Source organism: Urocitellus parryii, chromosome 6 (assembly GCF_045843805.1).
Source record: "Urocitellus parryii isolate mUroPar1 chromosome 6, mUroPar1.hap1, whole genome shotgun sequence".
Classification (NCBI taxonomy): domain Eukaryota; kingdom Metazoa; phylum Chordata; class Mammalia; order Rodentia; family Sciuridae; genus Urocitellus; species Urocitellus parryii.
The window spans coordinates 88,233,226-88,257,728 of record NC_135536.1 but is presented as its reverse complement, the minus strand read 5'-3'; the positions used below and the strand labels follow the sequence as shown (position 1 = coordinate 88,257,728).

The 24,503-nt window shown below is 41.6% G+C and overlaps 1 protein-coding gene across 1 annotated transcript; it reads left to right on the top strand.

Moving 5' to 3' along the window:
• Window positions 1–8,416: 8,416 nt before the first annotated feature.
• On the top strand, window positions 8,417–24,199 carry Ppp1r14d (protein phosphatase 1 regulatory inhibitor subunit 14D). Its single transcript, XM_026392863.2, has 4 exons — window positions 8,417–8,656; window positions 23,508–23,591; window positions 23,790–23,822; window positions 24,051–24,199. The coding sequence occupies exons 1-4, from the start codon at window positions 8,417–8,419 to the stop codon at window positions 24,114–24,116; spliced, it is 423 nt and encodes a 140-aa protein (XP_026248648.1). The 3' UTR covers window positions 24,117–24,199.
• The last annotated feature ends 304 nt before the right edge of the window (window positions 24,200–24,503 follow it).

Below are 24,503 nucleotides of genomic sequence, written 5' to 3'. Positions count from 1 at the left end.
CCGGTGCACCCCCACCCGCCCGTCCCAGCCGAACTTCCGGCCCCGCCGGCGGCGCCAGCCCCGCGGCCCTGGGACCTCAGCCTCCCCCGGAGCTGCCAGGTTTTCAGAGCTCTTGGAGAGGGGAGCCGCGTCCCCACGAGGTAGCTCTAGGCGACCCCCACAGGGTCCAGCCTCCGGAGGGGCCCAGCGCCCCAGAACTGCCTCCCGAACTCCGAAGGCCAACGCAGGTTCGGGACGCTGCGGCCAAGTCGCAAAAGTCGGGCGCTCTGGGACTGCTGCCTCTTGTCTCCCTTTCAGGTCAGAGCCAGCATCACCAGCCCCAGACTGTGAAGCAATTGGGTAGGGACTGGAGAAGAAGTGGGGAAAAGGATGATGCAAACGAATCTTGCTTAGCCAACCCCCTAGGTCATCATTTCCATCTCCTGACGGGAAGAGAACCCAGAAGCTGGGTGGCTGCACCTGTGATAACGGGGATCTGGGGTTTCTGCTCCAGTGTCATCACCCTTGCCAGTTCCTGGCAGTTATCCTTTCTGCCAGAATGAAAAACCAAGGCGATTCCCCTCGTCCAGACTTCTCCGTTTGACCACAGTGGTTCCCTTTCGTTTGAGACCTTTCCTCAACTTGTATTTTTCTTTATGGTCTCTCATCCCTCATCCATGGCTGCTCCCTTATCTGAAGCTCAGATTCCTCTACCCTCCCACAAAGGGGTTGTTCCAGGTCAGCAGCTGACCACTCTTTTCCAGTGAAGTGTCCATGGAAGCTCAAAGGACCCAGTTTACAAGTGTAGGTGATTTAATGTCCTTCACAAAACCGTGTCCTCCTGGAAGCCAAGTTCATTGCCTTTCCTAAGTGAAAAACTCTTAAAAGACCATTCTCTACACAACAGGATTAGTCATATTAATGCTTTCCCCCCAAAAAAGAGATCACATCTATTCATGATACCTTTAGGAACCCCTGACCCAATGGGAACATTCTTCCCCATTTCTTATACAGAGCAGCTTTACCTAGTAGGACTTGTAGCCAAGGATCATTTTCCTTCATGAACAACAACATTTACCAACTGCCCACATTATGGGCATTGGGGTTGGGAGCTGGGGTATTTCTTCTCTTTGGATTTTCAGGGGTGTTCCATATCCCCTGGCATAGTGGTGGCCATGATGGTAAGTTAGGAAAGAAGCAAATGATTGTGGTGCAGCTACTGGGAAGAAAAGTTTTTGTCAAGATCTGATTCCAGAAGTTTATACGTCAAGGAGAGTATTAATATATAGTGATATTACATTACCAGAAGTTTGTCATTATACCCATTATACACACCATTACAAAAACCTGCATTTATCAAGCACTGGGAATGCTCTAACCCTATTCCTAAGTGCTTCCCACACATTACCCATTAAGATCAAATCAAACCAAGGAAGTCATTACTCTTTTTATTCCCATTCTTATGGATGAGTAAATAGGCTCAGATAAGTGAACTAATTTGTCAGATTATCCAGCAGTTAAGTGGCAGAGAAAAGATAGGAGCCCAGGTAAGCCCACCTTACTCCCACACTTTAACATTGGGCTTATGATACTTGCAATTCTACCTTTATCTGAAAAATTTACCCTCACCTCAGATTCAATTAGCCTGAAACAAAACATTTTCAAGTGGTAAGCAGCCACCATTTGTGATGCCTGCTGTTATGGTTTGTCCCCTCTGAAATTCATGTTGAAATCTGCCATGGTGGCAGTGTTGGGAGATGGAGACTTTAAGAGATGATTAGGTCATTAAGAGGGATTAATGCCTTTCTTAGGGACTGTGTCAATTCTTGATGGACTGGATTAATTACCATGAGAGCAGGTTGTCAAAAGTGTGAGGCTGTGCTGGGTGTGGTGGCACACACCTATAATCCCAGTGGCTCTGGAGGCTGAAACAGGAGGATCATGAGTTCAAAGCCAGCCTCAGCAATGGTGAGGCACTAAGCAACTCAGTGACACCCCATCTCTAAATAAAATATAAAATAGGGCTGTGGATGTGGCTCAGTGTCTCTGAGTTGAATCCCCAGTAACAACAACATAAAAAAAAAAAAAAACTGCACATGCCCACCTGCCTTTCTACTTTTCCTCCATTGTTATGATATTGCATAAGCCCCTCACTGGATCTGAGCTCCAGATCTTGGATTTTTAACCTTTGAACTAAATAAACTCCTTTATAAATTACTTAGTCTCAGGTATTCTGTGAAGTAGCAGAAAATGGACACCTACTGTGTTCTTTCCAGGCACTTGACATGTATGATTCATGCTCTGGCAACACTTACTATTCTTACCATACACAGAAGTTCCATAATTATTGAGGTCCCATAGTGAAGAGCGGTAAATAAGATTACATGTGATTGAGCAGTGGGCTTCATATTTAGATTTTGATGTTTATTTTATTTGGGGGGGGGCAGATACTGGGGATCTAACCCAGAAGGGTTTTACCACTCATCTACATCCCCAGCCTTCATTTTAAGAAGGCTCTCACTAAATTGCTTAGGGCCTTGCTAAATTGCTGAGGCTGGCCTTGAGTTTGCTATCCTGCTGCCTCAGTTTCCCGAGCCACTGGGATTACAGACATGTACCACTATGCCAGGCTACAATACTGTGTTTAATTCTTTCACCTGCCTCTTACTCTCCTCCTAAGAGGTGGAGTCTATTTCCCTTCTTTTTGACTCACACTGCTTGCTTTGGCCAATAAGACATAGCAGAAATGGTGCCATGTGACTTCTAGACTTCTAGGCTATGGTTTCTAACTTTCCTCATAGAGTCAGTAGTGACATTCAGAAATTTGAGTACTTTGCAGAAAAGAGAGTCATCTGAAGAGGAAAGGGCCATGAGGATGAAGGACTGAAGGAAATGAGAGAAGCCTGACTGGTTCCCAGTGACCTCCTACCCCCAGCCAAGGAGCTGGGTGAAGCTGTCTTGCATCTTCTGCCCCAGTAAGTCCCCTCAGCAGAGACTAGCTGGTCCTGCCAAGCCTTGCCTAAGTTGCAGAATTGTGAGCAAGTAAATAGCTGTTTCTGTTTTAACTTTTTGAATATCTGGGTGGTTTAATGCCAATAATAAGGGAAACAGAAGGATAACAATTACAAAATTATTTTTACTGTTAACTATCTAAATAAAAGTCCACTAATTATATTGCAGAAACAATGATTTTTAAAAATATTTATTTTTTAGTTGTACATGGACACAATAGCTTTATTTTATTTGTTTATTTTTATGTGATGTTGAGGATCGAACCCAGGACTTCGCATATGCTAGGTGAGCACTCTACCCCTGAGCCATAACCCCAGAAACAATGATTTTTGTTGAGGAATTTTGAGGGGGAAGTAATGCAATACTTTTGAAGATTAGGCCACTATCAGTTTTATTTAAAGGGGGATAGGATAGACCCTCTCAGATAATGCAGCAGCTCTTAGATGGATATTTTTGAAGAATTCTAATGTTGAAAGTGCCCACGATTTTCTATTGTAGGTACCCTCTAACTAGCTACCAGTGATCTATACCTCCAGGTATTCACACTCTTGTGTAATCTTTTCTCTTTCAGTGTGTCTGGATCTGGTCACTTGCTTCTAATGACTAGAATATAGCCAAAGTTATGGGATGTCACCTCCCTAGATTACAAAAGACTGTAATTCCTTCTTTCTCTCCCTCCCTTTCTCCTTCTCTGGTCTAATGTAATTGACATGCCTCATCCTAAGTAGCATTCTAGAGAAGTCCACATGACAAGGAATCCATGTCTTTAGCCAATAGCATCTGGAACTCAAGACCTGCCAACACCCATGTAAGTGAGTTTAGAAGTAGGTCCTCCTACAGTTGCATCTTAAAATGATTACAGGCCCGGCTGACACCTCGACTGCAGCCTTATGAGAATTCCTGAGCCAGAGGACCCAGCTGAGGGAGCTAATCCCAGAATCTTCACCTACCCAAACAGTGATATAACAAATGCTTATTGTTTAAAGCTGATATATTTTAGGATGATTTGTTATACAGCAAGAGATAACTGCTGCACTTATTAACTGAAAATAGTATAGAATTTCAAACTATATACAGTTTACTTGACAACCAATATATCCATAAATACCAACCCCCCACAGTTTTGCATATCCTATGACATTGTAGTTCCACCTCTATAAATTTCTATTAAGGGAAATAAATCATGAATGTGAGCAAAGAAATGTTACAAGAATGTTCCAAACAGCACTGTTCATAATGGCAAATTAGCAGCAATCTATATGTCTAATTAAACAGTGATTGAGTGACTAAATCATCAAGTTGTTCTACAAAAACATGTTGGAATCCATTAGTGAATCTTAAGAACAATAAAGTGGGGCCAGGGATATAGCTCAGTTAGTAGAGTGCTTGCCTCCTATGCATAAGGCAATGGGTTCAATCCCCAGGTTCAATAAGACCTTGTTTCTAAATAAAATAGAAAAAAGGGCTGGGGATGTGCCTCTGAGTTCAATATAAGTAACTAAATAAAGTGGATTGTCACTAATTCACTTTTTATTTAAAAAAATAAAAATGGAATAGAATTTCTCAGAGGATGATGTACAATCAATCAACAAATACACGAAAAAATGTTCATCATCACTAGCAATTAGAGAAATGCAAATCAAAACCACTCTAAGGTGGACTGGGGATGTGGCTCAAGCGGTAGCGCGCTCACCTGGGTGTGCGGCCCGGGTTTGATCCTCAGCACCACATACCAACAAAGATGTTGTGTCCGCCGAGAACTAAAAAATAAATATTAAAAAAATTCTCTCTCTCTCTCTCTCTCCTCTCTCACTCTCTCTTTAAAAAAAAAAACAACAAAACACTCTAAGATTTCATCTCGGGGGATAGTAGAGAATAGGACAGACAGCAGAATACATCAGACACTAGAAAGGCAATATGTCAATCAATGGAAGGGTAACTGATGTGATACAGCAATCTGTATACGGGGTAAAATCGGGAGTTCATAATTCACTTGAATCAAACCGTGTAATATGATGTATTAAGAACTATGTAATGTTATGAACGACCAATAAAAAAAAATTAAAATTAAAAAAAAAATTTCATCTCACTCTAGTCAGAATGGCAGCGATTATGCATGCAAACAAAAAAAAGTATAGAATAGAAATAAGTGTTGACGAGGATGTGGGGAAAAGGCACATTCATACATTGCTCGTGGGACTGCAAATTGGTGCAGCCAATATGGAAAGCAGTATGGAGATTTCTTGGAAAATTGGGAATGAAACCACCAATTGACCCAGCTGTCCCTCTCCTCAGTCTATAAACAAAGGACTTAAAAACAGCATACTTCAGGGACACAGCCTCATCAATGTTTATAGCAGCACAATTCACAATAGCTAAACTGTGGAACCAACCTAAATGCCCTTCTACAGATGAATGGATTAAAAAATGTGGCATATATACACAATGGAATATTACTCAGCAATAAAAGAGAATAAAATCATGGCATTTGCAGGTAAATGGATGGAATTAGAGAAGATAATGCTAAGTGAAGTTAGCCAATCCCAAAAAAACAAATGCTGAATGTTTTCTTTGATATAAGGAGGCTAATTCATAGTGGGATAGGGAATGGGAGCATGGAGGAATAGATGAACTCTAGACAGGGCAGAGGGGTGGAGGAGAAGGAAGGGGACATGAGGTAATTAATGATGGTGGAATGTGATGATCATTACTATCCAAAGTACATATATGAAGACATGAATTGGTGTGAATATATTATGTATACAACCAGTGATAGTTGTGCTCTATAAATTGTGCTCTATATATGTAATAATAAGAATTGTAGGGCTGGGGATGTGGCTCAAGTGGTAGCACGCTCGCCTGGCATGCCTGCGGCCCGGGTTCGATCCTCAGCACCACATACCAACAAAGATGTTGTGTCCGCCAAGAACTAAAAATAAATAAATTAAAAAAAAAAAAAAAGCTATATTAAAAAAAAAAAAAGAATTGTAGGCTGGGGATGTGGCTCAAGCGGTAGCGCGCTCACCTGGCATGCGTGCGGCCTGGGTTCGATACTCAGCACCACATACCAACAAAGATGTTGTGTCCGCCGAGAACTGAAAAATAAATATTAAAAATTCTCTCTCTCTCTCTCTCTCTCTCCTCTCTCACTCTCTCTTTAAAAAAAAAAGAATTGTAATGCATTCTGCTGTCATATATAAATAAAAAAATTTACATAAAAATAAGTTGGGGGAGGCACTGGACTTGTGGCTCCATGATAGAGCCCTTGCCTCAAATGTGTGAGGCACTGGGTTTGATTCTCAGCACCATACATAACTAAGTAAATAAAATAAAGGTCCATCAACAACTAGTAAAGATATTTTTAAAAATAAATAAATAGGCTGGGCGCTGTGGCATATGTCTGTAATCCCAGTGGCTGGGAAGTCTGAGGCAGGAGGATTGCAAGTTCGAAGCCAGCCTCAGCAACATAGCAAGGTCCTAAGCAACTCAATAAGACCCTGCTCTAAATAAAATATAAAAAAGGGCTGGGGATGTGGCTCAGTGGTTGAGTGCCCCTGAGTTCAATTCCTGATACCCATCTTCTCCAAAAAATAAATAAAAATAAGGATCTCACTAAGTTGCCCAGGCTAGCCTTGAACTTGTGTTCTTCCTGACTCAGCTTCCTAAATTGCTGGGATTATGGGTGTGTACCACCACCACCCAACTTCACCATCTCCCTTCTACTATTGGCCTTCACATATGCTCTGTCTTCAGCCAGACCCATCTATGTTGACCTCTGTGCCTAGTTAACTCCTACTAAACCTTCAGAACTCAGTTTGAATGTTTTCATTCACTAGGTCACAGACTCACAGGACTGGACATTCTTACAGTACTTTTTACCCACCCTTTCTTCAAATAGCTAAATAAAGTGGTAGTTTTACTCTCATTGGATTAATCAACTAATGTTTATTTCTACATCAGACCAAACTATAAGTTTTATAAAAGCAGGGTCCCTCCCTCTCTCTCTCTCTCTCTCTCTCTCTCTCTGTCTCTGAGAGACAGCTGTTTGTTACTTTGCCAGGCTAACCTTGAACTCCTGGGCTGAAGTGATCCTCTACCTCAGCCACCCAAGTAGCTGGGGCTGACTACAGTCATGGGCCACTGTGCCTGGCACTCAAGTTTTTCCAAACCTCTTTTAGGAATTGTTGTATGATAGTAGAAGTCAATACAGTGCATGCAGAAACTCAACATCCTAAAGGAAACCATTATAAAATCTGTAGGTTAATTTCTCATCCTTCACATTGAAGAGACAAAAGATATGTCTAACTGACAAATGCAAAAAAAAAAAAAAAAGATATTCCATAAAGGGAAAATAATGGTGATTGCAGAAGAGCTAAAGCCACAAGGTGTTGGTGGAGATGCTGCTGGGGAGAGGAGAAAAACTCATTTTAATTTGTTTGTCCTTCTGAGCATTCACTTCTTTAAGAAAAGTTATAGTATTCTCCTGTAACCAAAGAAAAGAAAGAAAGAAAGAAAGAAAGAAAGAAAAAGAAAAAGAAAGAAAAGAAAATTTAGAAAAGACTAAACAAAGGAACAAACATATCCTCCCTTTAGAATGCAAGCTTATCTAAAGTACTAGTCCTTGACACCTGGATATTAGTTAAGTCTGCAGGTTTCCTCTGTGTCAGGAAGGAGCTGAATCAGCAGAGGGTCATGTGATGATAAACATGGCTTCCTAAGAAACTGCCTCTGGGGAACAGGCAGGGTAGACTAAGCTTGATAAATTGGCCTTCATAAGCACACAGGCCAGGCTGATAGCAGCTCACATTCAGACATACCCGGACATAAAGGGGCACTGAACATATTAGGTCCTTAGGTAGCCAACTCCCAATTCATCAACCACCTGAGACTTGCCCTTGTGGTGCCAAGCTCTGAGCAGGAAGCCCTGTCAGCCAGAGGCCCTGCTCTTGTTGGAACTGATTATAGCTGCCTGGGGGCCCAGAGTGGAGTTTGTACCAAGAAGGTGGGATGCAGAGGGCTCTCAGGTGTGTGACTCAGGTGTTCAAGAGCTCCCCAAAGGGCACCCATTGTGTCCCCTCACCTCTCAGGATCCAAGGTCCCTTCTTTCCTCCTCCTGGGGAATGGTGGCCTCTGGACTTCTGCCTGTCTATAGTTTATGATACTGTGGGCCTCAGCAGCTAGCTACAGAAAGTGAAACTGGGGCACAGCTCTGGAGTGCCACTTACTGGCAGTAAGGAGCCAGGAGACTGGCATTCCCAGCACCAAAGGCCTGTTGATCTTTGACCTTCACCACTCCCAGGGCCCTTGGCCCTCCTCTCTTCTGCCTTCCCGCTGGCCTCTCCCTCCATTCTGTCTCCTCATTTCCCTCTGTGCTCTTGGTCTGACTGGCAGTTTTTCTCAGCTCCTGGCCCAGGTCAGTCCTTCCATGCTGTCTTCAAGCCATGCTTCCTGTACATCTCCCAACCCAGACAAGGAGAACCCAAGTAAGAAGGTCCAGTGGACTTCTGAGAAAAGGAGGAGGACATCATCCTCAGACACAGACCCCTCTAGGATATCCAGGTCCAGGAGACCCAGCCGACTGACAGTGAAATACGACCGGGTGCAGCTCCAGCGCTGGTTGGATATGGAGCAATGGGTGGATGCTCAGGTTCAGGAGCTCTTCCAGGTGAGTAGCACTGGGGAGGACTGAGGAGATAGGGAACCTGGGCCCTGGCCAAGGGACTGAGAGAGCCTGCTCAGAGACCTGGAGAAGAGCTGGAGGGCTGATATGAGATGGTCCAATGGAGAGAGAAATTTTCCTGCAGATAGATGAGAAAAGGTCTTGGCTGTCCCTCTAACACTCATTGCGATCTGGTGTGATTTGGTGCGATCTGGTGTGATCTTCCTAATCTATAAAATGGGTCTTCAATACCTGTTATATTTCTTTGGAACTATTTTTTGAGGCTCAAATGACATATTCAGAGGGAAAATCCTTGGCTAGAATATTTTATTTTTTGTCCTAATTTATTCTTATCCTCAACACACATATGTTTAGTTCTACACTATCTAACACTGTAGCTATCAGCCACATGTAGCTGTTAATTTTAAATTAATTAAAATTAAACAAAGTAAAAAATTCAGGTCCCAGAGCATGCTACAGGGACACTGCTACATCGATGTTCATAGCAGCACAATTCACGATAGCAAGATTGTGGAACCAACCTAGATGCCCTTCAATAGATGAATGGATAAAAAAAATGTGGCATTTATACACAATGGAGTATTACTCTGCATTAAAAAATGACAAAATCATAGAATTTGGAGGGAAATGGATGGCATTAGAGCAGATTATGCTAAGTGAAGCTAGCCAATCCTTAAAAAACAAATGCCAAATGACTTCTTTGATATAAGGGGAGTAACTAAGGACAGAGTAGGGACGAAGAGCAGGAGAAGATTAACATTAAATAGGGATGAGAGGTGGGAGGGAAAGGGAGAGAGAAGGGAAATTGCATGGAAACGGAAGGTGATCCTCAGGGTTATACAAAATTACATACAAGAGGAAGTGAGGGGTAAGGGAAGAATAATACAAGTGGAAGAAATGTTTTACAGTAGAGGGGGTCGAGAGAGAAGAGGGGAGGGGAGGGGAGGGGAGGGAGGATAGTAGAGGATAGGATAGAGAGCAGAATTCATCAGACACTAGAATGGCAATATGTAAATCAATGGAAATGTAACTGATGTGATTCAGCAATCTGTATACGGGGTAAAAATGGGAGTTCATAACCCTTTTGAATCAAACTGTGAAATATGATATATCAAGAAAGATGTAATGTTTTGAATGACCAACAATAAAAAAATAAATAAATAAAAAGGAAAAAAAATTCAGGTCCCCATTCACACTAGCCACATTGTAAGTGCTAACTAGTTCCTTGTACCATACTGTCTGCACAGATGCAGAATATCTGCATCCTCTTTTTTTTGGGGGGGGGGGTGGGTTGGACTCAGGGAGACTTGACCACTGAGCTACATTCCCAGCCCTATTTTGTATTTTATTTAGAGACAGGGTGTGACTGGGTTGCTTAGTGCCTTGATTTTGCTGAGGCTGGCTTTAAACTCTTAATCCTCCTACCTCAGCCTCCTGAGCCATGCCCTGGCTATATCTACACCCTCCTAGAATAGACAGAACTGCATTAGAAAATGAGAGTAGCCAGGGGTGGGCGCCAATACCATGACCCCATCTCCCTTCGAACCTGACTCTGATTCCTCTCAATCCCACCCTGGGTAAAGGATGGGTCTAACCCCCAGCACTAGAAGTAGTCGGTCCTTTCTTTTTTCCTTCCTTTCTTTCCTTCCTTCCCTTTCTTCCTTCCCTTCCTCCCCTCCCCTTCCTTCCTTCCTTCCCTCAGGGATACTTAACCACTGAGCTAGTGAGAAAGGGTCTCACTAAGTTGTAAGGCTGGCCTTGAACTTGCAATCTTTCTGCCTCAGGCTCTTGAGTGGCTGGGATTGGAAGGTGTGTGCTACTGCACCTGGCTGTGTCACTTTCTTACTCAGAAATCTTAGCTCCAAATCTGAGTCCCAGAACAGTAACAGCTGCTGCTTCAACAGAATAATATTTGAGCACTTAACTATGTTCTGGGCACAATGGCCAAGCATGAGTTATTTCATTTAATCCTCCTCACAACTCCATTAGGTTGGCACTCTTTTATAGCTGAGAGAATGGAGGCTTAGAGATGTTGAGTAACTTGTCCAAGGTCACAACACTAGAAAGGATCAGGAGTTGAAACCAGATCTCTGGTTGCAGAACTTGGACACACCTGAAATACTTAAATACACACACACACACACCAATGTCCCAGCACCACTTCAACTGAATTTAAATCTACTAAAGTGTTGTCTATATTCTGGGCAGTTTTCAAAAGCAACACAATTGCTTCTAATGTATGGCTGGGCTGAGAATCATGAGAGAACTGGAGAACCAGGAGTCCTTCTTGTCCATAGGATGTGGTGCTTGTTTCTCCTCCTTGATTCAGGCCCTATCTTTTCTTTTGGGGGCAGTAGCCACCTGTGAGTTTTGAATGGGTAAGGGCTGTCAGTGATCCTACTGTTGGGGGTGGGGAAGAGTGATGAATGGGTTTCAGTCAGTCTTGAAGCTCACAGGCTCAAGGATCAGTTTGGTCCAGGTGTTGACCATGAACCCTGAAGCATCCTGAGCCCACTCATGATGGGGATATGCCCTAGAACTATAAGCTGGAGAAGCAAAATTTTTTTGGCTTGTTGCTCTGACCTTGCAGGGCCCTTCCATACCCTTCACTACTTTCAGAACTCTCCACTGGCTCAATTTCAATTTCAGGTTGTTTGTTGTGCACTTGCAAGAAAAGTCTCATATTTCAGACACCTCAGGCAAATTCTGTCAGGCATCAGAGAAAGACAGTAGCCAAAGAACCTTGCTTTGCAGGATGAAGGTGGAGGAGGAGGAATCTACCCAATTATGAGCCCATAACATTAGAAAACAGTACATGTGGGAGGACCACTCCCAGGCAATGACCGGAATAAAATGCTTGGCCTGTGGTTACCATGGCAATTGTCCAAAGGTGCCAGGTGGCAGTTCTTCTCCCAATCCTTGTTCTTTTCAGCAGGAAGCAACTAAGTGCCTGGGGAAGCCCCAGGTAGCTGGACATCTTGGCCAGAGGTCAAGGCAACACAGGCTCCAGGTTCACCCTGCTCCAGTTCTGCTTTCATAGAGCCCCTTGCCACCTGCCAAGGTATAGGGATGAGTCACTTGTTTATTTTAGTGCAACTCAACTTTCCTTTGTTGGAGGGCCCTACCTCTCCCTGGGTGTACAGCCTGGTGGGGTCTTCAGAGGAACCAAGTCTGGGGATACAAACAGAACCAAGACCCTGGAGCTCCTGTTGTCCAGAGCTAGAGTGTGGATTCGGCTTCTGGGCAGGGACTTAAACACACACACATTTTTCCTATTTTAAGGAGACCTTTGCTCAACAACATGCCCTCCTCCTTTTTTTTTTTAATTTTTAGTTGTAGATAGATGTAATACCTTTATTTTATTTATTTATTTTAGATGCTGAGGATCCAACCCAGTGCCTCACATGTGCTAGGCAAGCACTCTACACCCCAGTCCCATGCCCTCCTCTATATATGATCCCCTGCTTCCTATCTCCACATAGCCAGATGTCTTAAAAGATTCATCTGCACTCACAGCCTTTGCTTACTATTTATTTTTTTTGCCCGGGGGGGGGGTACTGGGCCCTCTACCACTGAGCTATACCCGCCAGCCCTTTTTGTTTTTTATTTTGAGGCAGGTTCTCACTAAGTTGCTGAGACTGTTTTTGAGCTTGCAATCCTTCTGCTTTAACCTCCCCAGATCTCTGGGATTACTGGCTTGTGCCATCTTTTCTGACTTCTTTTATTTTTTTCCCTTCCCATCACCATTCAATCCACTGAAATCTCCCATAACTTGTTAAGATCTCTTGTGGTTATCATTAATCACTGCTTTGGGGCTAAATCTAATGTAAATATCAGTAGGGGACACTGGTGATCACCCCAGGGTTCTGAAATATTCTTTCCACTGAATGTGGTTGTACACAACAGTAATCCTAGCCATTGGCGGCTGAGGCAGGATGATTGCAAGTTCTAGGCCAAGTTCAGCAATTTTGTAAAGCCCTCAGCAACTTAAAAAAACCTTGTCTCAAAATAAAAAATAAAATAAAGAGGGGCTGGGGATGTGGCTCAAGCAGTAGCGCACTTGCCTGGCATGCGTGCGGCCCAGGTTCGATCCTCAGCACCACATACAAATAAAAATGTTGTGTCCGCCGAAAACTAAAAAATAAATATTAAAATTATTTTTAAAAATGAATGAATAAATAAATAAATAAATAAATAAATAAATAAATAAAATAAAGAGCTGGGGATGTAGCTCAATAGTTTCCCATAGATTTTATCATATATTTTTCTCCCTGGTGGCAGGTGTCATTTTGATAACAGTCATTTTGATGTGGTGACGTTTTTCACTAACCTATTATATTTTCAACTTCAAAAAAAATATTGCAAATAATGTGTGAAGCAAACATTTATTAGCTCATTTAAGCCTGATTCAATTACTGGGCTCCATGGTGGAGAGATGAATGGTAGAGCATATGCTTAGCAAGCACAAGGCCATAGATTTAATCCCTACCAAAAAAAAAAAACAGACTTGCAGGAAAGAACACCAAACTCTTATGATCCCTTATTATCAACACTAGACTGAAATGGCAATCATATTCAATATATGTATATATGTACATTATATATCAATATGTGTTTGTTGAATAAGCAATATAATAATGGTTTGAGGGACAAGACTCCAGATTTTTATAGAGGCAAAGTTTTAACCTTTATAGCTTATCTTTATTATTCTTTCTCTTCCCTTCTTTCCTCTCTGTTTCTTTTTCTGGGCAAGCACTATATCTCTGAGGTATGCTCCAGCCTCACTAATGATTTTTGATGACACCAGACATTGTAAATTTTACACTGACGTAAGTGGATTCTTAAAAATCTTCCTTTAAGGTGTGTGCAGGGCTCATGCCTGTAATCCCAGCCATTTAGGAGGCTGAAGCAGGAGGATCACTAGTTCAAGACCAGTTTAGGCAATTTATTGAGATACAGTCTCAAAATAAAAAAGAAAAGGGGCTGGGGATGTAGCTCAGTGGTAGAATGCCCCTGGGGTTCAATCCCTAGTATTAAAAAACAAACAAAACAAAATAAAAAACAGTTATTTGTGATTCAATTTGATTAATCAGAGGCTTGTTTTTAAGCTCTATTAGAGCTGGTCTAAAAGTAACCTTTACGGCTGGGACTGTAGCTCAGTTGCAGAGCACTTGCCTAGCATGCGTGAGATACTGGATTCAATCCTCAGCACCCTATAAAAATAAACAAATAAAAATAAAGGCATTCTGTCCATCTACAACTACAAAAAAAAAAAAGAGTAACCTTTAGTCTAGGGAATAACTTAACCCCCCCCCCCCAGTAAAGCATGATTCTTTTGAGGTCTCTACTGAATTCTTGCATGATCAAGAATAACTCTCCAGGGGCTGGGGTTGTGGCTCAGTGGTAGAGCTCTTGCCTCACATATGTGAGGCACTGTGTTCAATCCTCAGCACCACATAAAAAATAAATAGGATAAAGGTATTGTGTGCATCTACAACTAAAATAATAATTAAAAAAACTGTCCACCCTGGTGGTTGGAATTTGATTTGTCTTCCAGTCCTACCTGAAGTCTGTTCACCTTTGTGTTTTTGGTGCCTCATAGTATCTGGTTTTGTAAAATTTTACTCAGTGAATGTGCATCTTCTTGTTCAACACACTGTGCATCTTCTTGTTCAACACACTGTAGAGAACCCTCCTGCAATTTCTGGAGGTCTCTTTCTGTATAACTTATTCCTCTCCAGAACTTTGTCCAGCAACTTCTAGCCACTTCAACCTGCCTCTACTCTGATCTCTGTCACATCAATTTAGCAAGACCACTGGGCTCTCCTTGGGATCTTTCTCTCTGTTCCACGGTCTTTCCAGGAAGAAATATGGAACAATTACAGAATTTACTTCTTTTTTTCCCTTTCTTTTTTTTTTTTAAAGAGAGAGTGAGAGAGGAGAGAGAGGGAGAGAGAGAGAGAATTTTTAATATTTATTTTTTAGTTCTCGGCGGACACAACATCTTTGTTGGTATGTGGTGCTGAGGATCGAACCTGGGCCGCACGCGTGCCAAGCGAGCTCACTACCGCTTGAGCCACATCCCCAGCCCCTGTTTTTTCCCTTTCTTTCTGGGATTATAGTCCCAAGCTATCTGTTGTCTGATGTCTGAAAATATTGTTAATATATTTGTCTAGTTTTCTAGTTATTTATGTTGAGAAAAAATCAGGTCCCTGCCATTCCATCCTGACTGTTAGCATAAACATCTGGTTAACTCTTAGCCTTTGGATCTTGGATCAGAGGTCACTTCCTGAACCCCAGGGTTGGCTGGGTTGTCTTCCCATGTGCTGTCTCCTCAGGGTGCTTATCTTATTATTATTTTTTTTTTTAAAGAGAGAGAGAGAGAGAGAGAGAGAGAGAGAGAGAATTTTTAATATTTATTTTTTAGTTCTCGGCGGACACAACATCTTTGTTGGTATGTGGTGCTGAGGATCGAACCCGGGCCGCACGCATGCCAGGCAAGCGCGCTACCGCTTGAGCCACATCCCCAGCCCCAGGGTGCTTATCTTATGTATTTCTTTCATCTTTATCCTTTAGGAGACAATAAATTTTTTTTTTTTTTGTGTGTGTGTGTGTGTGTGTTTTGCTGGGGATTGAACCCAGGGCCTTGTGCATGCGAGGCCCTTTTTATATTTTATTTAGTGATAGGGTCTCTAAGTTGCTTAGCGCCTTGCTAAATTGCTGAGGCTAGCTTTGAATTTGTGATCCTTCTGCTTCAGTCTCCTGAGCGGCTGGGATTACATACATGTGTCACCATGCCCAGCATTATAAGCTTTTTAAGGACAGTATCATGTCTGTCTATTTTGCTAATATGACCCCAGCAATTATCATAATGCTTAGTACGTGTCATGCACTCAATAAATAGGCATAAAATGGATGAATGAATGAATGCTGAATAATATGAGCTAGAGAACAAAGAAGCAAAGGAGGAAAGTCTAGAACTCAGGTGAAAGGGCTAATTTAGGCACTATTTATTTTTAAAAAGGTATGGAAGGACCAGAAGTGTTAACAGTGGTTACCTGTTGGCAGTGGGAAGAGTGAGAAGGTAGGTGAGGTTCTTTTCCTTTTGCTGTCTTTTCTTTCTTTTATCTATCTTATTTAATTAATTTATAAAATTGGCTTTATTGAATTATAATTGATAGCATAAAATGTGCCCTTTTGAAGTATACATTTAGATGAACCACCATAACAGATAAGGAACATCTCTACCTTCCAAAAAGTTCTCCAAATAGCACTTATCTTTAAGCAAATTAAATAACTAATTGCTTATCATACCTGGGTTCCCCATGCTCCCTGGGTACTGAGGATTGAACCCAGGGCCTCAAGCACACAACCTAGGCAAGTGTTCTTACCTTAAACTATATCCCTAGCCCTTCATGCCTGTTTTTACTATGATTCATTGACTGCCTTTTATCTATAGGCTCTTTGAAAGCAGTATCTTTTTTTTTTTTTTTTTTTTGGTACCAGGGAATGAACCCGGGAGTACTTAACCACTGAGTTACATCCTCAGCCCTTTTTATTTATTTTGAGACAGGGTCTTGCTAAGTTGCTAAGGCAGGCCTTGAATTTAAGATCCTCCTGCCTCAGCCTCCTGAATGGATGAGGTTATAGGTGTGTGCCACCAGGCCCAGTTTATCTTTGCTTTATGTTCACTGATGTGCCTAAGTTCACAATGCCAAGTAAACAGTAGCCATTGGACAGATTCTTGAATAGTTAAATTCCAAAGGATTAAATAATCAAATGGAAAAGGTAAAATGTTCAAACCTCTAAAAAATGTAAAGGTGATTAGAAAGTATTTATCCAAGTCTGATAATTACTTGCTAAGAACTTTCGAAGCAGAAAGGAAGGGAGGAAGGAAGGGAGGAACCAACACTGGAAAATTCCATTAGATTCAACCATATAAACAAATCCAACTATTATCCTAACTGTCTCCACTGTTACTCATTAAACATAAAATATATTTATTTCCATCACATGTGAAGTGCTAGGGTTAATGTAAATTCAATAACTTAAAAAAGAAAAACTATTTCAATTAGTAAGAAAAAATGACTGAGCATGGTCACACATATCTGTAATCCCTGCTACTTGGGAGGATGAAACAGTTTATGCCAGTCTCAGTAATTTAGTAAGGCCCTCAGCAACTTAATGAGACTCTATCTCAAAATTTAAAAAGGGCTGAGAATGTAACTCAGTGGTAAAGTGCCCTTGGGTTAAATCCCTAGGACAAAACAAACAAAATTTTTAAAATGTCTGAGGATATAGCTAAGGAATAAGGAACCCCCCAAAAAGAAAAAATAAAAAGAAGAAAAAAAATAAGCAAGAAATAAAACAAAAGAACCCCATACAGACATGGATACTGTCGCTGTTCCTCTAGGGACCATTGGGGGTTCCCAAGACTCCTTTAGGGGTTCCATGATTATTCTCATAACAGTACTATAAGATGTTGTTTGCCTTTTTCACTATGCTGAGATTTGCACTGATGATGCAAAAGTATTGCTGGCCCTTAGTGTGAATCAGAAAAATAATACTGGGCTGTGGGTGTAGCTCAGTAGTAGAGTGCATACTATGCATGTGGAAAGCACCATGTTCACTCCCCAGCAGCAACAACAAAAAGTATTGTGAGTTTGTATAAGTAATCATGTTCTTTACCACCATGTCATTTTTCACTTAAGAAAGTCCTTGATGGCCAGGCATTGAGGTTCATGTCTGTAATCCCATTGACTGAGGAGGCTGAAGCAGGAGGATTGCAGGTTCAAGGCTAGCTTTGGCAACTTAGCGAGACTCTGTCTCAAAAAATAAAAAGGGCTGGGGATTTGGGGATGTGGCTCAGTGGTTATGCACCCTTGGGTTCAATGACAATAGAAGAAGGAGGAGGAGGAGGGGGAGGGGGAGGGGGTGGGGGAGGAGGAGGAGGAGGAGGAGGAGGAGGAGGAGGAGGAAAGAAAGGAAGAAAAAGTCCTTGATAAAATAGTAAAAAAATTATTAATTTTATTAAATATTGACTCATGTCTTTTTTGTTTGTTTGTTTGTTTGGTACTGGGGATTGAACCCAGCGGTGCTTAACCACTGAATCACATCCCCAGCCCTTTTTTGTATTGTATTTAGAAACAGGGTATTGCTAAGTTGCTGAGGCTGGCTTTGAATTCCTGATCCTCCTGCCTCAGCCTCCTGAGCTGCTGGGATTACAGGTGTGTGACACTATACCTGGCTTGTTTTGCTTTTTGGGTTTTTACATTTTTTTTTTTTTTTTAGATTTGATGGACCTTTATTTTTTTTTATTTATATATGGTGCTGAGAATTGAACGCAGTGTCTCACACGTGCTAGGCAGGCGCTGTACCACTGAGCCACAACCCAGCCCCTTGTTTTGCCTTTATTAGTGCGTTATAGTCATACATAATAGTTGGCTTCATTTTGACATAATCATACATGCATGGAATTTAATTTACTCCATTTCAGTTTCTGGTTCCCCGCTTTCCACTCCTCCTCCTCTTTATTCTCCTTTTACTCTACTGTTCTACCATTTATTTATTTATTTATTTATTGTACTTGGGATGGACCCAGAGGTACTTTTACCACTGAGCTACATCCCCAATTACATTTATGCATGTATGTATGTATGTTATGTATTTGTACTGGGAATTGAACCCAGGGGTGCTTAACCACTGAGGAACACCCCAGCCCCCCTTTTTTGCATAGATCTGATTTGGTATGATCTTTTCTTTTTTTAAAAAAATTATTTATTGGTTAATTTTACAGTATAATGCATTTTGACATAGTGCATACAAATGGAGCACAACTTCTCATTCCTCTGGCTGTACATGGTGCAGAGTCACTCCAATAGTGTAATCATACATGTATTTAGGGTAATAATGTCAGTCTCATTCTACTGTCCTTCCCACCCCCACAGTCCCACCCTCCCCTCACTCCCTTCTATACAAATCAGAGTTCTTTCATTCTTCCCTATCCCCCTGCCCCACTATGGATCCGCTTATCAAAGAAAACATTCAGCTTTTGTTTTGGGGGGAATTGCCCAGGCTTTTTAAAATATTTGATTTAGAGACAGGGTCTTACTAAGTTGGTTAGGGCCTCACTAAGTTGTTGAGGCTGGCTTTGAACTTGCAGTACTCCTGCCATAGCCTCCCGAGCTGCTAGGTTTATTTTTTATTGGGGCAGGGTTTTTCTTTTTTTTTTTTTTTTTTTTAAAGAATTTTTAATATTTATTTTTTAGTTCTAGGCGGACACAACATCTTTGTTGGTATGTGGTGCTGAGGATCGAACCCGGGCCGCACGCATGCCTGGCGATCGCGCTACCGCTTGAGCCACATCCCCAGCCCCATGGGCAGGGTTTTTCTGAGTTGGTTAGAACCTCACTAAATTGCTGAGGCTGGCCTCAAACTTTCGAATCCTGCCTCAGCCTCCTGAGCCCCTGGGATTACAGGCATGCACCACCATACTGAGCTATTTATTTAATTTTAAATTGGTGCTTTATAGAATACATAAAAGTGGAATTCACTGTGGTATATTTACATATGCACATAGCATAATTTTGTCAAATTCATTTTTAATTTCCTCCCCTTTCTTATCCCTCCTCCTTCCCACTCATTTTTTTTTTTGTCAATGGACTTTATTTTGTTTATTTATATGTGGTGCTAAGAATCAAACCCAGTGACTCACACATGCTAGGCAAACACTCTTCCACTGAGCCACAATCCTAGCCCTGCCTCCTCAATCTTTTTTTTTTTTTTTTTTTTTTGTGAGAGAGAGAGAGAGAGGGAGAGAGAGAGAGAGAGAGAGAGAATTTTAATATTTATTTTTTAGTTTTCGGTGGACACAACATCTTTGTTTGTATGTGGTGCTGAGGATCGAACCTGGGCCGCACGCATGCCAGGCGAGCTCGCTACCGCTTGAGCCACATCCCCAGCCCCTGCCTCCTCAATCTTGAGCTTATGTCTTCTTTGCTGAGTGCAGTGGCATATACCTGTAACCCCAGAAGCTCAGGAGGCTGAGGCAGAGAATGACAAGTTCAAAGCCAGCCTCAGCAACTTAGTGAGGTCCTAATCAATTTAGTGAGACCATGTATCAAAATTAAACAACAACAACAACACAAACAACAACAACAACAACAAACCGGGGAAGCTGGGCATGTGGCTCAGTGGTTAAGTCCCCCTGGGCTCAATCTCCAGAACCAAAAAAAAAAAAAAAAAAAAAAAGACTCAATCCTTAGAACAGTTTTAGGTTAAAAGCAAAATTGAGGGGCTGGGGATGTGGCTCAAGCTGTAGCGCGCTCGCCTGGCATGCGTGCGGCCCGGGTTCGATCCTCAGCACCACATACCAACAAAGATGTTGTGTCTGCCGAGAACTAAAAAATAAATATTAAAAAAAAAAAATTCTCTCTCTCTCTCTCTCTCTTTCCTCTCTCACTCTCTCTCTCCTCTCTCACTCTCTCTTTAAAAAAAATAAATAAATAAATAAAAGCAAAATTGAGTGAAAGGTACAGAGTTCATATATGCCCTGTCCCTACACATGAACAGCCTCTCTCAATGTCCAGCCTCAGAGATGGTACATTTGTTACAGTTGATGAACTTACACTGACCTCATTACCATCCAAAAATCATAATTTACTTTAGGGTTCACTCTTAGTATTTTACATTCTAAAATGTATAAAATGTATAATGACATATATTCACCAATATCATATCCTACTCAACAGTTTCACTGCTCTAAAAATCCTTTGTGTTCTGCCTCCTCCTTTCCTCCTCCAAACCCTGGCAACTATTGATCTACTGTCTCCATAGATCAGCGTGTTTCAAAATGTCATTCGTTATAGTTGAAATCATACTGTATATAACCTTTTAAAAACATTTATATTGGTAAATTATAATTATATATAATAGTGGAATTCATTTTGTCATATTCATACATGCACATTTGGTTATTCTTATTCCCTAGTACCTTCTTCTTCAGTATATAGCCTTTTAAAATTGACTTCTTTAGGGCTGGGGAAGTAGCTCAGTGGTAAAGTGTAACTTGGCATGCACCAAGGCCCTGAGTTCAATCCCCAGCACTGCAAAAAAGGAAAAAGAAAAAAATAATAATTATTTAACTTAGCAATATACATTTGAGGTTCTTCCATGTTTTTTCAGGGGTTGATGCTCATTTTGTTTTTATACTGAAAAATATTTCATTGGATGTTCCAAATCTTATGCATTTACCTACTGAAGACCATCATATTTGTGTCCAAATTTTGGCAAATATGAATAAAACTATAATAAACATCTCTTTGTAGGTTTTTGGTTTGTTGTTTTCTTGAGACACAGTCTTGCTGTTGTTATGTTGTCCAGGCTGCCCCAGAATCTGTGATCCCTTGCCTCAACCTTCACTTGCTACAGCATCCAGCTGTGTACAAGATTTTTTTTTTTATTACAACCCCCACCTTCACCTGCATTGGGTATTGAGCCCAATGCCACTGAGCTGCATTCCCCAGCCATTTTTATTTTATTTTTACTTGTTAAATTTTTGGCTCTATGGATTGAACCCAGGGGTACTTTACCACTGAGCTATATTCCCCAGTCCTTCTAATTTTAAATTTCAAGATAGGGTCTTATTAAGTTGCTGAGGCTGGCTTTGAATTTGTGATCCTCCTGCCTCAGCCTTCCAAGTAACTGGATTACTGAGCCTGTGTGCATGTTTTTGTATGGATGTGTTTCCATCTCATTGGGTAAACACCAAGGATTGTGTGGCAAGAGTGCGTTTAATTTTGTAAGAAACTGCCAAACTTGGGGCTGGGGTTATAGTTCAGTGGTAGAGTATATGTCTAGCATATGTAAGGCATTAGGTTTTATCCTTAGCACCATATAAAATAAATAAATGAAATAAAGTTAAAAAAAACCTGCCAAACTGTCTTGTAGTGAGCCTATACCATTTTGAATTCCCATCAGCAATGAGTAAGAGTTCTTGTTGCTGCACACCCTCACCAGCATTTGGTGTTGGTAAGACTTTAGATATTTTGCCATTCTAATAGATGCATAGTGCTCTCATTATTTTAATTTGCAATTCCTTAATGACATATGAAGTTGAACATATCCATTCATGTGCTTATTTGCTGTCTGTATAGTTTCTTTGGTGACATATCCATTCAGCCATGTCCCGTCCCTGCCCACGCCCCCATACTGGGGACTGAACTCAAGCACTTAACCACTGAGGCATATCCTGAGCCCTTTTTATTTTGAAACAGGGTGTCAATAAGTTGCTGAGGCTGGCCTCAAACTTGCAATCCTCCTGTCGCAGTCTTCCAAGTCACTGGGATTGCAGGTGTGTGGCATCTTTGGCCCATTTTTAAATTGCATTATTTGTCTTCTTACTTTTGAGGTCTCCCCCACCCCCGCCCAGTACTAGGAATTGAACTCAGGGGCACTGAGTTCTTTGTGCATTTGGGATAACAGTGTTTTATCAGATATTTCTTTTGCAAATCTTTTCTCTCAATATGTAACTTGCTTTCTGGTTCTCTTAAGATTTTTTAATTTTTAACTTTGTATTAATTTTTTCAACAACTATAACTTTTGTATACATATATGTAAATATACATATATTTATATTAGTTGTTGATGGACCTTTATTTTTTATTTATTTATATGCAGTGCTGAGAATCGAACCCAGTGCCTCACACATACTAGGCAAGCGTTCTACCACTGTGTTACCCCAGCTCTCAGCAACTATAACTATAAAAGAAATATTTTTATTGAGGTAGGTTTCACATAATTCACCCACTTAAAAGTGTGCAATTCAACAGTTTTCGGTATCTTAAAAGATTATTAACCATTACTACAGTCTAATTGTAGAACGTTATTTCTCCCCAAGAAAGACCATAAGCACAGTAGTCACACCCCATTCCCTTCCACTACCATTTCCAGCTCAAGGCAACCACTAATCTACCTCAGTCTCTGTAGATTTGCTTATTCTAGATATTTCATATACAATGAGTCATTGACAATATGTGGCCTTTGTAAGTGGCTTCTTTGACTAACAGGTTTTCAAGGTTAATCCATGTTTAGCATAAACTGTTCCTTCCTTCTTGTTTATTGCTGTGTAGTATTATCTGTCTATGCAAGATTTCATTTTTTTCATTTCATCAGTTGAGGGACACTTGGGTTGTTTTCATTTTTTGACTATTAATGAAAATAATGCTACTAATGAACATCCATGTGCAATTTTTTTTTTTTTTGAACCGGGAATTGAACTTAGCGGCACTTGACCATGGAGCCACATCCCCAGCCCTATTTTGTATCTAATTTAGAAACAGGGTCTCACTGAGTTGCTTAGCACCTCACCATTGCTGAGGCTGGCTTTGAATTTGCGATCCTTCCGTCTCAGCCTCCCAAGCCACTGGGATTACAAGCGTGCACCATTATGCCCGGCTCATGCGCAAGTTTTTGTGTAGACCTGTTTTCATGTCTCTTGGGGGCAGACCTTGGAATGGAATTTCTTGGTCCAATTATAACTCTGTATTTATCATTTTAAGGAACTGCCCAACTGTTTTCCGAATTAATTGTACCAAGTTACATTTCTACCAACAATGTATATAAACTTGGCATTATTTAAAGAACCCTAACACTGTTTCAAATAGAACATAGTAGGTATTAAGTAAATATTTGTTGAATGGAAAATGGGTATTCTGTAAGGTGAGGCTAAATGTAGGAAGTTAGAGATGAGGTTGGAGATGGGTGAGTTCCTGAAAGTAACTTTCTCTCCAGAACTAGCTGACCAGGCCTGTCTGAGCACTGTGTTCTTCCCAAATAGGATCAACCAGTCCCTTCTGAGCCTGAGATTGACCTGGAGGCTCTCATGGAACTATCCACAGAGGAGCAGAAGACTCAGTTGGAGGTAGGATGAGACTGGGCCCAGAGGTTGGGGGCCAAAAGCTGGTTTGAGACCAAGGTAGACCCAGGAACCCTGAGTCTGCTTCCTTGGGTTGAGTGGGGAGAACGACTTCAGAGGGGAGAATTATTATTGGGAGATTGAGTGGGACTCACAGGAATGTACTTTGGCTCATGGATTCACTCTCTGCTCTCTTCTACTCAGGCCATTCTCCAAAACTGCCCCCGCCCCACAGAGGTATGGGATATTCTGCTGGTCTAGGGGCAAGAGGGGCATGGGGGTGAAGGGTGGTTGTGGGGAGGTCACTAATGAAGACGAATGTTTGAAAAGAAAGCTTGGTCCTGCATCCTTCTTTCCTTCCCTGGCTAAGGGAAGCTAGGATCACAGTCAGGGAGAGACTGGGGAGGGCAGTGTGGTGCGTGGGTGTGATTTCATGCCTTAATCTTACTCTTCTTTCTCCTTCAGCCTTTTATCTCTGAGCTTCTCAGTCAACTCAAGAAACTCCGAAGACTCAGCCGGCCTCAGAAATAAACCTGGAGAGATTACCTTAGCAGCCTCAGTACCCTGGACCCTGGCTGAAAGGAATACAGTTCCTTGAGACACAGACAAGGAATATAAAGGACAGGGAGGGACATTGGTACACCCTAGGTTATGTGCAGTCGCAGCTAGGCTGTCTGGGAGCCACTCATTGCTGTTGTCCAGTGCTTTCCATGTCAGCCAAGTGGATAAAATCTTTAGCAGCCCCAGCTAAATGGAGTATGGAGCATATTTGTGCAGAGGGACCAGGGGAAGGAAAGGGTGAAGTGATTCATTCAAAGACCAATATCCTGGGGCTGGGGATGTAGCTCAAGCGGTAGCGCGCTCGCCTGGCATGTGTGCGGCCCGGGTTCTATCCTCAGCACCACATACAAACAAAGA